The sequence below is a fragment of the Rhinopithecus roxellana genome, chromosome 11 (assembly GCF_007565055.1).
Source record: "Rhinopithecus roxellana isolate Shanxi Qingling chromosome 11, ASM756505v1, whole genome shotgun sequence".
NCBI classification, from domain to species: domain Eukaryota; kingdom Metazoa; phylum Chordata; class Mammalia; order Primates; family Cercopithecidae; genus Rhinopithecus; species Rhinopithecus roxellana.
In genome coordinates, this window is record NC_044559.1 from 44625073 (window position 1) to 44640141 (window position 15069).

At 40.4% G+C, this 15069-nt stretch overlaps 1 protein-coding gene across 3 annotated transcripts in view; it reads right to left on the reverse strand.

Annotated features, from left to right (window-relative positions):
• Positions 1-737: 737 nt before the first annotated feature.
• EEF1AKMT2 (EEF1A lysine methyltransferase 2) overlaps positions 738-15069 on the reverse strand; it is a 34576-nt gene continuing 20244 nt past the window's right edge. For 2 of the 3 annotated variants that reach the window (XM_030941403.1, XM_010357598.2), the window contains exons 5-6: positions 6998-7214; positions 738-1277 (exon numbers count right to left, since the gene is read on the reverse strand). In XM_030941403.1, the coding sequence (XP_030797263.1) occupies positions 1183-1277; positions 6998-7214 (312 nt within the window). In that variant the 3' untranslated portion in view covers positions 738-1182. The remainder of the gene's footprint in view (positions 1278-6997; positions 7215-15069) is intronic. The other variant, XM_030941404.1, reaches the window with a different exon arrangement.

Genomic DNA, 15069 nt, shown 5'->3' on the forward strand with positions numbered 1-15069 from the left:
ACTAAACTGTTTCTCTTGCTAAATTAACCCCTAACTAGAATATCTTTGTGCATGTATCACTGAAGGCTTATATAACTTACACTACTCTTTCACAGAAGAATGACAAAATTCTCAATAGAGGCAAGTCTTTGAGTAGGGAGATGGGGAAAATTAATGAAGGATGATATGAGACAGAGTTGACTGACTGCTATTCTGATACTGCACAGATGAACACTAACAAAATAACTACCCATCTTTTGTAACTGAACTTTATATGTAATCATCATAGGTCTCCAGCTGTACTGTAAATGCTATAAAGGCAGAGAATTAGCACCTGTGAGGCAGAATGTGCTAGGAGAAGAGGATGTTTTAAAGTCAGACAGACCCAGATAAAAATCCTGGCTCCATCCTGTACTGCTGGACCTCATAAAAGTGACTTCACTTCTCTCAGTTTCATTTTCCTTATAAGTAGAAACAAGAACAAGCAATACATCCCTCAAGAAGATATTGAAAGGATTCAATTACTTAATAAGACAACTCAACATAGCACTAGCAAATAATAATATTCCTTAGTTCTCTTTCCTTCTGCTACCTGTTTATCCCTTACAGTGTGTAGAGAAGACCATAGCTGCAAAATGCAGGCTTGATAACTTTTGAGCAACTGATATATTTCTCTGATTTTGTTCAATTATATACATAAAGGTAAGAGGCCTTTTCACAGGTATTAAGTTTAAAAATAACCACCATCCAACACAAAATAGTATTTCTTGTTATATTTTATAAATAGTCTAACAAAACACTAACAAAGTTGTTTTGCTTATTATTCTGATGCTGGAATAATTTGGTCAAATCTTCATAAATAGTTTTCAACTTTACCAAGGCGCAAAAATCAAGAATACAGGCTTTCTATAAACTCATTTACTACTTTAAAGTTTTTAACTGTTTAGCAGTTACAGGAAATCTTTTTAATCCAAAACTATTTACATTTCAAATACAAAAGAAAATTAAAAATTATTGACTGATCTCTAAAACCCAACCACTTAGATGCTCATTATTATTTTCTTTTACCAATCCAGTATATTCTATTCAATATGTGCATCCTGTGTACTCACTAAGCATTTATTTGCACAAGGATTTTCTGTGTCAGGCTGACTTTGCTGTGTAGATTCTGTGTAGCTACCTGAATTTGTCCAAGAAAAAGTCTCACATTTTTTGGAAAACCAATGCTGCTACACTGTTTCCAGATCTGCCTCCAAAGCTGAACTTGGGTGTTGGCAGCTCTTCGAAAAGTTCAAATCCTGTCAGACAAAATTTAAATACTTTTATTAAGGATTGAGTCTCATAGTCACATTTATTTATATGCATGCATTAACACTGTACCTTTCAACCCTTTGTAAAACTGTAATTGTGCTGACTTTCACTTCATGGTTTTCAGTTCTACTATGTATGTACAGTATATGTATGCTCACCCAAAATCACTTTGAATTTAACAAGGAAAAGACAAGACCGAAAACAAATTGCAAAAAACAGGCTTTCCATCCACCTCCCATTTCCTGAACTTCCTGTTTGTCACCCCCGCAAAGCTGTGTCTCTATTAGCCTCTATCACCTCGTTTGTAGGAAGCAGCTAGCACGTGTTGAATTTTTTTGTTTGTTTATTTGTTTGTTTTTTGAGACAGAGTCTCACTCCATCACCCAGGCTAGAGTGCAGTGGCACAAGCTCAGCTCATTGCAATCTCTGCCTCCAGAGTTCAAGCAATTCTCACCTCAGCCTCCCAAATAGCTAGAATTACAGTTACACGCCACCACGCCCAGCTAATTTTTCGTATTTGAGTAGAGATGGGGTTTCACCATGTTGGCCAGCCTGGTCTGGAACTCCTGACCTCAAGTGATCCACCCACCTCAGCCTCCCAAAGTGCTGGGATTACAGGTATGAGCCACATCACCTGGCCCTGTGTTGAGTTCTTACTATGTGCCAGGCATTATTTTGAGTGCTTTATATGTAGCAATCTAATTAATTCACACCACACACATAAAAGCACTTAATACAGAAAGGCAAAATAACTTGGAAATATAAGTGAATTTGTAGAAGATGAAAAAGTTCTGGAGAAGGATGGTGATGACAATTGCACAAAAAATGTAAATGTACCTAATACCACAGAAGTGTACATTTAAAAATGGTTATAAAGTGGTATGTTATGTGTATTTCAGCAGAATTAAAAACAATAATTTATAACAAAGATGAAGACTCAAACTAAACTAACCAATAAAGGTCCTAGGAAGACAAGGAACTAGTAACTTTCAAAGCATCACAGTATGGTTTTAAAAAAATTAACTTTGAATCGAAAAAGTTTCAAAGTTAATCAAATCCTAGGTTCAAGTCTCAGCTTCACCACTTACTAAATGAGACAGGCTATCAAGTTACCTCTACCATGATCCTGATTTCTATGCAAAGAGGCTACTAATACCAATGCGCTCCCCCACCCCATCAACTTCACTGTGATTTTGTAAAGATCCAAATAAGATAATGTAGTGTTTCCCTAAACTATAAAATAAAATGTTTTATTATTTTGCTTTTAAAAAATAGAACAAATAAAGCTGGAAGGTCACTTACTAAAATGTCAACCAGGGCCTGGCATGGTATAATCCCAGCACTTTGGGAGGCCAAGGTGGGCAGATCACTTGAGGCCAGGTATTCAAGACCAGCCTGGGCAACATGGCGAAACCCCGTCTCTACAAAAAATACAAAAATAAGCCATTGTGGTGGCCTGCGCCTGTGCGCCTGTAGTCCCAGCTACTTGGGAGGCTGAAGTAGGAGATGCCTGGGTGATGGAAGCTATGGTAAGCCAAGATTATGCCACTGCATTCCAGCCTGGGCAACAGAGCCAGACTCTGTCTCAAAATAAATTTTAAAATTAAAGTAAAATAAAACGCCAATCAAGCTTTTCCCTTATTGATGGAACTATCAGTTTTGGAATTTTTTTTTTCTTGAGGCAGGGGTGGGGTTCTGTATTTTCTAAATTTCCATGCTTTGAGTTCAAATAACTCTTGTAAACAAAAAAAAAAGTGTTTTAAATGATGTATATTGACTGGGTGGAGTGGCTGAGGCCTCTAATCCCAGCCTGAGGCTACTAATACTAATGCACTCCCCTACCCCATCAAATTCACTGTGATTTTGTAAAGATGCAAATAAGGTAATGTAGTGTTTTCCTAAACTATGAAATAAAATGTTTTATTATTTTGCTTTTAAAAAAAATAAAACAAAGCTGGAAGGTCACTTACTAAAATACCAACCAGGGCCTGGCATGGTGTAATCCCAGCACTTTGGGAAGCCCAGGTGGGAGAATCACTTGAGCCCAGAAGACCAGCCTGGACAGTATGGCAAAACCCCGTTTCTACTAAAAATATAAAAATTATCCAGGCATGATGATGTGTGCCTGTAGTTCCAACTACTCAGGAGGCTGAAGTGGAAGGATCACTTGAGCCCTGGAAGTCAAGGCTGCAGTGAGCCAAAATCCTGCCACTGTACTCCAACCTGGGCAACACAGAGAGAGAGATCCTGTTTCAAAAATAAAAATAAAAATTATATTATGGCATCAATTGGTCTATCATACTATTTCATTATACATCCTAATTCATGTTATCTAATTTCACCAAATCATAATAACTCAATATTATAATGCTTATTAAAAGCTTATCATAAGAAAACTTTTCCAAATTGGGACATTTCTTTTAATAAAATAATATGATGTATCTTAATGCTGGAAAATGCAGGCATTGTGCTAGGTACATACATAGTTAATACACCCATATTTGTTTTCAAAAATTTTACAAATACTTTGGATATTTAATAATAAAAATTTTCTGTCTGTATAAATTTTCCAGGACTAACTTTTTAACTCCCTGAACTAACCCTACTGAACTAGAATTATTATATTTCAAAATAGAACACACCAAAATATTAACAGTGGTTGTACTCCACTGATGGTAAATGAATTGTCTTAATTATTTTAATCTGTATGCTTATGTGTTGACGTTATTGATATTTTTCAATTATTTAGATAATAAATTTGAATTACTTTTTCTTTTAAACGATAGCTCCCTAGCCAGGCGCGGTGGCTCACGCCTGTAATCCCAGCACTTTGGGAGGCCGAGACAGGCAGATTACAAAATCAGGAGATTGAGACCATTCTGGCTAACACAGTGAAACTCCGTTTCTACTAAAAATACAAAAAAGTAGCTGGGCGTGGTGGTGGGCGCCTGTAGTCCCACCTACTCGGGAGGCTGAGGCAGGAGAATGGCGTGAACCCGGGAGGCGGAGCACGCAGTGAGCCTGAGATCGCGCCACTGCACTCCAACCTGGGGGACAGAGCGAGACTCTGTCTCAAAAAATAAATAAATAAATAAATAAAATAAAGGATAGCTCCCCAAACCCGAATAGATTCAGAAAGACTCCCTTAAATTACTTCTGAAGTAAGATGGGTGGTTATTGCTTTCGTTCATTGTCATAAAGTCAAGTCCCTTGGACATCAAATTAGAACATGGGCAACTGGTTCCAGGTAACACTTACCAAAAAAATTATAACACAAAGTATTTATATAATCAGGGGTATCATGGAAAAAATGCAACATCTGTTTCAACAGTTTTATGAACACTTATAGTTCAAATAAGAAAAGAACCTTAAAAGATTGGTGAAACAAGCCTTATTTTGTGCAAAGAGAATGTGGCAGCCAGTATGAGTAGTCAGGAGCAAGACCTTTGGCAGTGACGCAGGGCAGTGTATTCTGTTACTGTCCCATATCTAACTTCAAATACCATTTTCTAAGGGACTCATGTCTAAAAAATGTTTTCAATTGTATATAATTATTTATGTAACATTTCCCATTATAACACTTCGCTTAAATTCTGTATTTCGTTCTAAAATTGAACATAGTTTACTCAATAGTTTTCAGACAAAGACACATTTTTAAGTACTCTAACCAGGCTAAAGTCTGTTCCTCATTATCAAAGACAGACAAATATGTTTTTGTCTGCTGGTTCTAGGAGTAAAAAAGAACACCTGTATTTAAAAACCAGGAAAGAAACTTGCCCTACACAGTGTAACTCTGGGCATTTATTAAAACTGTCAAAGTTCAGGAAGAGGAAAGGCTTATTGATACAGGGCCTCACTAGTTCTAAAGGAAACAAATTTAACATGGAAGATAATAAAATAAATGACATGTAATAAAAGACAATAAATCACATATAATTCTTGTTTTCCAGAGGCAATAGTAATGAAGCCATAAGCTCATATTTCAAGCCTCAAACACTTCAGGTTTTACATTATATAATCTGTCAAAGCCACTGAACACACACAAAAGGACATGTGTTAAGTGTTCTCCCAGCCTATTCCCTTAATACTAAAAAGAAAACAAACTCTAAAATGAGGTATATGCAGTACAGTTATAAATAATGGTACACAGTAAACTATTCTCTTGAGGTAATTCACTTCCCATTAGCTTGTGACAATTGAGGTTCAAAATTTAACCAAATATTGAGTACCATATTATTTACCCAAGACTCCATCCTGAAAATTTATCCTATCCTTAAAAAAAAACAAAGTGCAGGATTTGGAATAAAAAAGGGGGGAAAAAACTAATCTGAAAAGGATTCTAAGAAAAAACAAGCAAATATCCGTAGATTCTCAAGATACTATCCCAGAAATGCCTGTGCACTACATGAAAAACTGGCAGATAAAATATTTCTTAAAAAATGCAAGGAACAGTCTGCCAGAGAACTCAAAATATTTTGTGTCTAGATTACAGATTCTCAGTTCTCATAAGATCTCCACTAAGCAGATACTGCACTAACTACACTTTGCTAACTAGGCAAAAAAGGATCCTGCCTCAGCACCAGAATCTTCTATCAATTCCCTACATTTTAATTCTGTGCAATCTTAAAAATAATTGTTCTATATCCTCTGAAAACAAGAATTGTTCTATAATCTCTGAAGACCTAAATGACCACTAGGGCAAGACCAGCTAAAGTATCTATAATATTAAAACTCTCATCATGTTAAGACAAAAGTACTTCTTCCATTTGCATTATTATGGATTTGCCAGTAAATCAGTGCACTGAAGTCAGAAGCACAATACATGTTTTGTTTGATTCTATAAAAAATAGATTATATATCTTTTTTTTTTTTTTTTTTTGAGACGGAGTCTCGCTCTGTCACCCAGGCTGGAGTGCAGTGGCCGGATCTCAGCTCACTGCAAGCTCCGCCTCCCGGGTTTACGCCATTCTCCTGCCTCAACCTCCCAAGTAGCTGGGACTACAGGCACCCGCCACCTCGCCCGGCTAGTTTTTTGTATTTTTTAGTAGAGACGGGGTTTCACCGTGTTAGCCAGGATGGTCTCAATCTCCTGACCTCGTGATCCGCCCGTCTCGGCCTCCGAAAGTGCTGGGATTACAGGCTTGAGCCACCGCGCCCAGCCTAGATTATATATCTTAAATAAAAGACTGTACAATTCAAATAGAGAACTTAATTTTGTTTTTTTGTTTTTTTGTTTATTTGGGTCTCACTCTGTCACCCAGGCTGGAGTTCAGTGGCACAATCCTGGCTCCCTGCAACCTCCACCTCCTGGACTTATGCAATCCTCTCACCTCAGCCTCCTGAGTAGCTGGGACTACCGGCACGCGCCACTAATCCCAGCTAATTTTTTGTATTTTTAGCAGACACAGGGTTTCACCACGTTGCCCAGGCTGAGAACTTAATTTTTACAGCCTCATAAATGTTAGTACTTAACTGCCAGGATTTCTCAGAAAATTTTTTAGAAGATCTCTGGATCTCAACCAATGTTATTTCTCTGTGCTTTGCATATACAGTCAAAAGTTATTGTCAAGGTCATTAACAGAGAAAAAAGCAGGCAATTCCCACAAATAGAAAAGTAAAACACTATTAACACAGAACGGGGAGAAAACCTGTTTAAGTACATGAAACCTGAGGTAAGCACACATTTAAATGCCATATAGTCATTTACCTTCACTGAATTCAGTTAGCAACTCTTCCTTGGTCCAATTACATGATGTTATTAGAAAAAAGCCTTTTACTTTCAACACCCTGGAGAGAGATTTCACATATTGCTTCCTCTTCTCAATTGCATTGTCAGGATTAAGGCTTATGGCATCAAAAGTCCCTTTGTCAATACAAATATGAAATCCAGACAGCTGTGTGGAGAGATTCAAAAAGTCTTCTACCTATATTAAAAGTCAATGTCTATGTGAGAGCAATTAAAACAAAATCCTTACAGAATGTGACAACCTGTAAAAGGTTATTAATGAAAGGACCCATTAGTTATAATGGCATTTTACACATAATAAACATATTTTCAACTTCATACCTTTTATGAGCTTCATCCAAGATCATTAAAGCCAAGATTAATAAGAGACTGATAATTCCTGAACATTCCAAATCTCTACAAATTTGGAAACAAATCAAAGACAGCCATATTCCCTAATAATACCAGCACATTATGGAACTCACAAGCCTAGTTTATGAAAAAACTGTTTCTGTCAAAAAGTAGAATATTTGACATATTCTTAAAAATGACAATTTATTTGGAACTAAGGTCACTGGAAACAAGATTTTTGGAGACAGGAGTCTTGCTATGTTGCCCGGGATAGACTTGAAAACCTGAGCTAAGCAATCCTCCCATCTCAGCCTCCTAAGTAGATGTGGCCACAGCACTCAACTATGGGAATAAGATTTTTAGCTTATATTCCTAGTGTGTAACCTAAAATAAACACGGTAAATCAAAAGTTCTTGGGCCTTGGCTGGTCCGAGGGCAGTCGTGTTTACAACTAATAGATCACACCAGTTACAAAGTTCTTCCTTCCGGCTGGGCGCGGTGGCTCACGCCTGTAATCCCAGCACTTTGGGAGGCCGAGGCGGGCGGATCACAAGGCCAGGAGATCGAGACCACGGTGAAACCGTGTCTCTACTAAAAATACAAAAAAAATTAGCCGGGCGCGGTGGCAGGCGCCTGTAGTCCCAGCTACTCAGGAGGCTGAGGCAGGAGAATGGCGTGAACCCGGGAGGCGGAGCTTGCAGTGAGCCGAGATCGCGCCACTGCCCTCCAGCCAGCGGGACAGAGGGAGACTCCGTCTCAAAAAAAAAAAAAAAAAAAAAAAAAGTTCTTCCTTCCTTCTCTATTACCACTGCTTCACTTGACCTGCCTTTAAAAAAAAAAAAAAAAAAAAAAAGAATTTCTTGGGTCTTGACTCAGCAGCTCATGAAATTACTAATGGAAATAGTGAATGGCATAAGGCTTAAGAAATTAAATAACTTTTAAACTGTAATTACTGAAGTTGGTAGATTTCATGCACTTTAGATGTGTAAAGTCATACATCACCAACTCATTCATTGTCAATAACTTGATGCATAATAAGCATCGGAAATAGCAATCTGCCTCAATTTTACAAAATATTCACAATTTACCATTGAAAATTCTGAAAACTCATTTTGAAAAAAACAATTAGGCAACTAGCTCACAATTATTCATACAAATTTAATACAGTAATTGTAAACCATGTTTAATCTAAAACACTTATTGACTTAAAAATGTATATATTATGTTGATGTATATTGGAAGGTGGGTCTTCTCCCTTCCTTCATGTCCAAAGTATTCATGATACCTGAAGCAAAATAATGACTATCACTCTGAAGAGCTAACTTTGAAGAGGCTTCCTCATCCTAAATGCCTATATAAAAATACTCATCTGGCCGGGCACAGTGGCTCACGCCTGTAATCCCAGCACTTTGGGAGACCAAGACGGGTAGATCACGAGGTCAGGAAATCGAGACCATCCTGGCTAACACGGTGAAACCCCATCTCTACTAAATACACAAAAAATTAGCTAGGCAAGGTGGCAGGCGCCTGTAGTCCCAGTTACTCGGGAAGCTGAGGAAGGAGAATGGTGTGAACCTGGGAGGCGGAGCTTGCAGTGAGCCAGGATCACGCCACTGCACTCCAACCTGGGCGACAGAGCGAGACTCTGTCTCAAAACAACAACAACAACAACAAAAATACTCATCTCTTCAACAAATATTTTGTGGACATCTATTGTCAGGTACTTTTCAGCTGGATATAACAGTAAACAAAATAGAAAAGGTCCCTGTATGAAAATATACATTGGCCGGGCGCAGTGGCTCACGCCTGTAATCCCAGCACTTAGGGAGGCCAAGGCAGACGGATCATGAGGTCAGGAGATCGAGACCATCCTAACAGGGTGAAACCCCATCTCTACTAAAAATATAAAAAATTAGCCAGGCGTGGTGGCATGTGCCTGTAGTCCCAGCTACTCGGGAGGCTGAGGCAGGAGAATTGCTTGAACTGGGAAGCAGAGGTTGCAGTGAGCAGAGATTACACCACTGCACTCCTGCCTAGGCGACAGAGTGAGACTCTGCCTCAAAAAAAAAAAAAAGAAAAAAGAAAGAAAATATACCTTATATTCTACAAAGAGAAAGATAAAAGATAAATAAGCTAAATAAATAACTTCAGATAAAGTGCCATGAAGAAAATAAAAACCAGAGAAATAAGACACTAATTGACTTGGAAGAGAAATAGTTTGGAAAATAGAGTAGAATGTTTTCTCGGCCGGGCGCAGTGGCTCACGCCTGTAATCCCAACACTTTGGGAGGCCAAGATGGGCAGATCACCTAAGGTCAGGAGTTCGAGACCAGCCTGACCAACACGGAGAAACCCCGCCTCTACTAAAAGTACAAAAATTAGCCGGGCATGGTGGTGCATGCCTGTAAGCCCAGCTACTCAGGAGGCTGAGGCAAGAGAATCGTTTGAACCCAGGAGATGAAGGTTGTGGTGAGCCAAGATCGCACCATTGCACTCCGGCCTGGGCAACAAGAGCGAAACTCCATCTCAAAAAATAAAAATAAAGAAAGTTTTCTCTAAGGTGTTATTTGAGCAAAGATCTGAATTATGAGAATGAACCAAACATGCTAAGATCTGAGGCAAGAATACTCTAGGCAGAGGGCAGCAAGTATACAGATTCAAAACAAACTTGACATGTTTCAGGAACAGAAGAAAAGCCAGTGTGACAGGAGTGTTGATGATAAAAGAGGAAGAAGGTAAGAAATAAAAGAGTTTGTAAGGCTGGATGAGGTTCAGAATCCATTTACAATGCAATGGGGAAGTCAATTCAGGATTGTGAGCAAGGAAGTGACATGAACAGATTTACATTTTTAAAAATCTGGCCAGGGCTGGACACAGTGGCTCATGCCCAGCACTCTGGGAGGCCAAGGTGGGAGGATCACTTGAGGTCAGGATTTTGAGACCAGCCTGGCTAACATGGTGAAACCCCGTCTCTACTAAAAATACAAAAATTAGGCTGCGCGCAGTGGTTCACTCCTGTAATCCCAACACTTTGGGAGGCTGAGGCAGGCAGATCACCCGAGGTCAGGAGTTCAAGGCCAGCCTGACCAACATGCTGAAACCCCGTCTCTACTAAAAAAATACAAAGAAAATTAGCTGGGTGTGGTGGCACACGCCAGTAGCAGTAGTCCCAGCTACTTGGGAGGCTGAGGAATGAGAATAGATTGAACTCAGGAGGCCGAGGTTGCAGTGAGCCAGGATGGTGCCACTGCATTCCAGCCTAGGCAATAGAAAAAGACTCCGTCTCAAAAAAATAACAAATAAAAAATCACTCTGGCTGCCCTGTGGTAAAAGAACATCAGAGCAACATGAATGGAAATGGAGAGGCAAAAATCAAAGGCTACTGTAGTAGTTTAAACAAGAAGTAATAGTGGTTCAGACTTCACAGGGAGCAATTGAGATAACAAGGAATGATCACATTCTTGATATATTTTGAAGATAAAACTGGCCAGAAGCAGTGGCTCATACCTGTAATCCTAGCACTTTGGAAAGCAGAAGCAGGCAGATTGCTTGAGGCCAGGAATTCAAGACTAGCCTGGGCAACATGGCAAAACCCCATTTCTACAAAAAAATTAGGTGTGGTAAAGCAGGCCTGTAGTCCCAGCTACGCTGGAAGCCATGGTGGAAGAATCACTTGAGCCCAGGAGATTGAGGCTGCAATGACCTGTGATAACACCACTGCACTCCATGCCTGGGCTACAGGGCAAGACATTGTCTCTACAAAAAAAAAAAAAAAATCACACACACATCTGACTAACAGAATTGGATACAGGACTTTAAGGAAAAAGAAGAACCAAGGATGACTCCTTGGGTTTTGGGTAAATGCAACAAGGTGAATGGGAGTGTTATTAATAGAGATGGGAAAGACTGGAGAAATCAGGTCTGAGGAGGAAATCATGAGTTTCATTTTGGACTAATTAAGTTGACAGACTATTAGCTTTCCAAACAGAAATTTTGAATAGTCAGATTTTACAGGCATCCCTCAGAGATACTGCAAGTTCTGTTCCAGACCCACACAACAAAGCAAACAACACAATGAAGCAAGTCACACAAAATGTTTGGTTTCCCAGTGCATATAAAAGTTATGTTTACACTGTATTATAGTCTATTAAGTGTGCAATAGCATTATGTCTTTTCAAAAAATGCGTGCCTTAAAAAATACTTTATTGTAGGCCAGGAGTGGTGGCTCATGCCTGTAATCCCAACACTTTGGGAGGCCACGGTGGACAGATCACCTGAGGTCAAGAGTTCGACACCAGCCTGGCCAACATGATGAAATCCCGTCTCTACTAAAAAAACACAAAAATGGCCAGGCGTGGTAGCTCACACCTATAATCCCAGCACTTTGAGAGGCCAAGGCAGGTGGATCACAAGGTCAGGAGTTTGAGACCAGCCTGGCCAATATGGTGAAACTTCATCTCTACCAAAAATACATAAATTAGCCAGGTGTGGTGGCAGGTGCCTGTAATCCCAGCTACTCAGGAGGCTGAGGCAGGAGAATCACTTGAACCCAGGAGGCAGAGGTTGCAGTGAGCCAAGATCCCACCACTGCACTCCAGCATGGGCGACAGAGCGAGACTCCATCCCCCCAAAGAAATACTTTATTGTTAAAAAACACTAACAAGCCATCATCGAAACCACGAGTAAGTCACAATCTTTTCTCTGGCTGGAGGGCCTTGCCTCGATGAGGATGCCTGCTGACTGATCAAGGTGGTGGTTGCTGAAGGCTGGGATGGCTGTGACAATTTCTTAAAATAAGACAGTAATGAAGTTTGCTGTATCGACTGACTCTTTTATGAAAGATTTCTCTGGAGCACATGATATTGTTTGATAGCACTTTACACACAGTAGAACTTCATTTGATACTAGAGTCAATGCTCTCAAACCTTGCTACTGCTTTATTAACTAAGTTTATGGAATATTCAAAATCCTTTTTCAACAATGTTCACAGTAGGTTCCATCTCAAGAAACCAGTTTCTTTGCTCATCCACCATAAGAAGCAACTCCTTATCTGATCAAGTTTTATCATGAGACTGCAGCAACTCAGTTACATCTTCGGGCTCCACTTCTAATTCTAGTTTGCTACTATCACTACATTTGCAGTTAATTCCTCCACTGAAATCTTGAACCTCTCTCCAAGTCATCCATTAGGGTTGGAATCAGCTTCTTCCAAACTCTTGTTAATGTTGATATTCTGACCTCCCGTGAATTATAAAATTATAAAATAAATATTCTTCATGACATGTAGAATAGTGAATCACTTCCAGAAGGCTTTCTTTTTTTTTTTGAGACGGAGTGTCACTGTGTCGCCCAGGCTGGAGTGCAGTGGCTCGATCTTGGCTCACTGCAAGCTCTGCCTCCCAGGTTCACGCCATTCTCCTGTCTCAGCCTCCCAAGTGGCTGAGACTACAGGTGCCTGCCAGCACACCCGGCTAATTTTTTGTATTTTTAGTAGAGTCGGGGTTTTACCGTGTTAGCCAGGATGGTCTTGCTCTCCTGACCTCATGATCCACCCGCCTCAGCCTCCCAAAATGCTGGGATTACAGGCGTAAGCAACCACGCCAGCCCATCAAGGGTGTTTTTGTTTATGTTTTCATTTTGCTTAATTCTTTAAAACCTTAAAACAGGACAGGCACAGTGGCTCACGCCTCTAATCCCAGCACTTTAGGAGGCTGAGGCAGGCAGATCACGAGGTCAGGAGATCGAGACCATCCCGGCTAACTCGGTAAAACCCTGTCTCTACTAAAAATACAAAACATTAGCCGGGCTTGGTGGCAGGTGCCTGTAGTCCCAGCTACTTGGGAGGCTGAGGCAAGAGAATGGCATGAACCTGGGAGGCAGAACTTGCAATGAGCTGATACTGCGCCCCTACACTCCAGCCTGGGTGATAGGGCGAGACTCCATCTCAAAAAAAAAAAAAAAAACAAGATTAATCTTCATATATATCTCCATCAGAGTTCTTGGGTGAATTCATGCATTGTCAATGAATGGTAATACTTTGAGTCTTTTTCTTTTGGGACAGTAGGTCTCAAAAATGGGCTTAAAATATTCAGTAAACCATACTGTAAACAGATGTGCCGTTATACAGGCTTTGTTGTTCTATTTATACAGCTCATGCAAAGAATATTTAGCATAATTCTTATGGGCCCTAGGATTTTCAGAATGGGAAATGGGCTTTGGCTTCAACTTAAAGTCATCAGCTGCATTAGCCCCTTCTAACAATAATGTCAGCCTCTCCTTTGAAGCTTTAAAGCCAGGCACTGACTTCTCCTCTCTAGCTATGGAACTCCTACATGGCATCTTCTTCCAATATAAGGCTATTTCATCTCCATTGAAAATCTGTGCCGGGCGCGGTGGCTCAAGCCTGTAATCCCAGCACTTTGGGAGGCCGAGACGGGCAGATCACGAGGTCAGGAGATCGAGACCATCCTGGCTAACATGGTGAAACCCTGTCTCTACTAAAAAATACAAAAAACTAGCCAGGCGAGGTGGCGGGTGCCTGTAGTCCCAGCTACTCAGGAGGCTGAGGCAGGAGAATGGCGTAAACCCGGGAGGAGGAGCTTGTAGTGAGCTGAGATCTGGCCACTGCACTCCCGTCTGGGCGACAGAGCAAGACTCTGTCTCAAAAAAAAAAAAAAAAAAAAAAATCTGTGTGCTGTTTAGCCAGCTTCATTGGTTATTTGCTAGCTAACTTGCTACACCTTCTACATCAGTACTTAGTGCTTTATCTTGCACTTTTATGTCACGGAGAGGGCTTCTTTTTCTTTCCTTTTTTTTTTTTTTTTTTGAGATGGAATCTCGCTCTGTTGCCCAGGCTGGAGCGCAGTGGCGCGATCTCCGCTCACTGCAAGCTCCGCCTCCCAGGTTCAAGCGATTCTCCTACCTCAGCCTCCCAAGTAGCTGGGATTACAGGCACCCACCACCATGCCCGGTTAACTTTCTGTATTTTTAGTAGAGATAGTGTTTCAGCATGTCGGCCAGGCTGGTCTTAAACTCCTGGCTTCAGGTGATCCTCTCGCCTTGGCCTCCCAAAGTGCTGGGATTACAGGCGTGAGCTACCATGCCCAGTCAAGATGGCTTCTTTTCTTAAATCTCATGAACTAACTACTGCTAGCTTCAAACTTTTCTTCTGCAGCTTCTTCACCTCTCTCAGCCTTCACAGAATTGAAAAGAGTCAAGGCCTTGCTCTGGATTAGGCTTTGGCTTGAGAGAATGCTGTGGCTGGTTTGATGTTCTATCTGGACCACTAAAACTTTCTCCGTATCAGCAATAAGGCTGTTTGGCTTTCTCATCATTCATGTGTTCACTGGAATACCACTTTTAACTTCCTTAAAGAAATTTCATTTTGCATTCACAACTTGACTAAATTTTGTCACAAGAGGCCTAGCTTTCGGCCTATCTCAGCTTTCAACATGTCTTCCTCACTAAGCTTAATCATTTCTAGCTTTTGATTTAAAGTGAGAGATGTGTGACTCTACCTTTCAATTAAATACTTACAGGCCACTGTGTTGAGGTGGGGGTTGTTTATTTTTTGTATTTGTTTTTTTCTTTTTGTTTTTTGAGATGCAGTCTACCTCTGTCACCCAGGGTGGAGTGCAGTGGCACAATCTTAACTCACTGCAACCTCCACCTCCCAGTTCAGGCGATCCTCCTGCCTCTGTTTT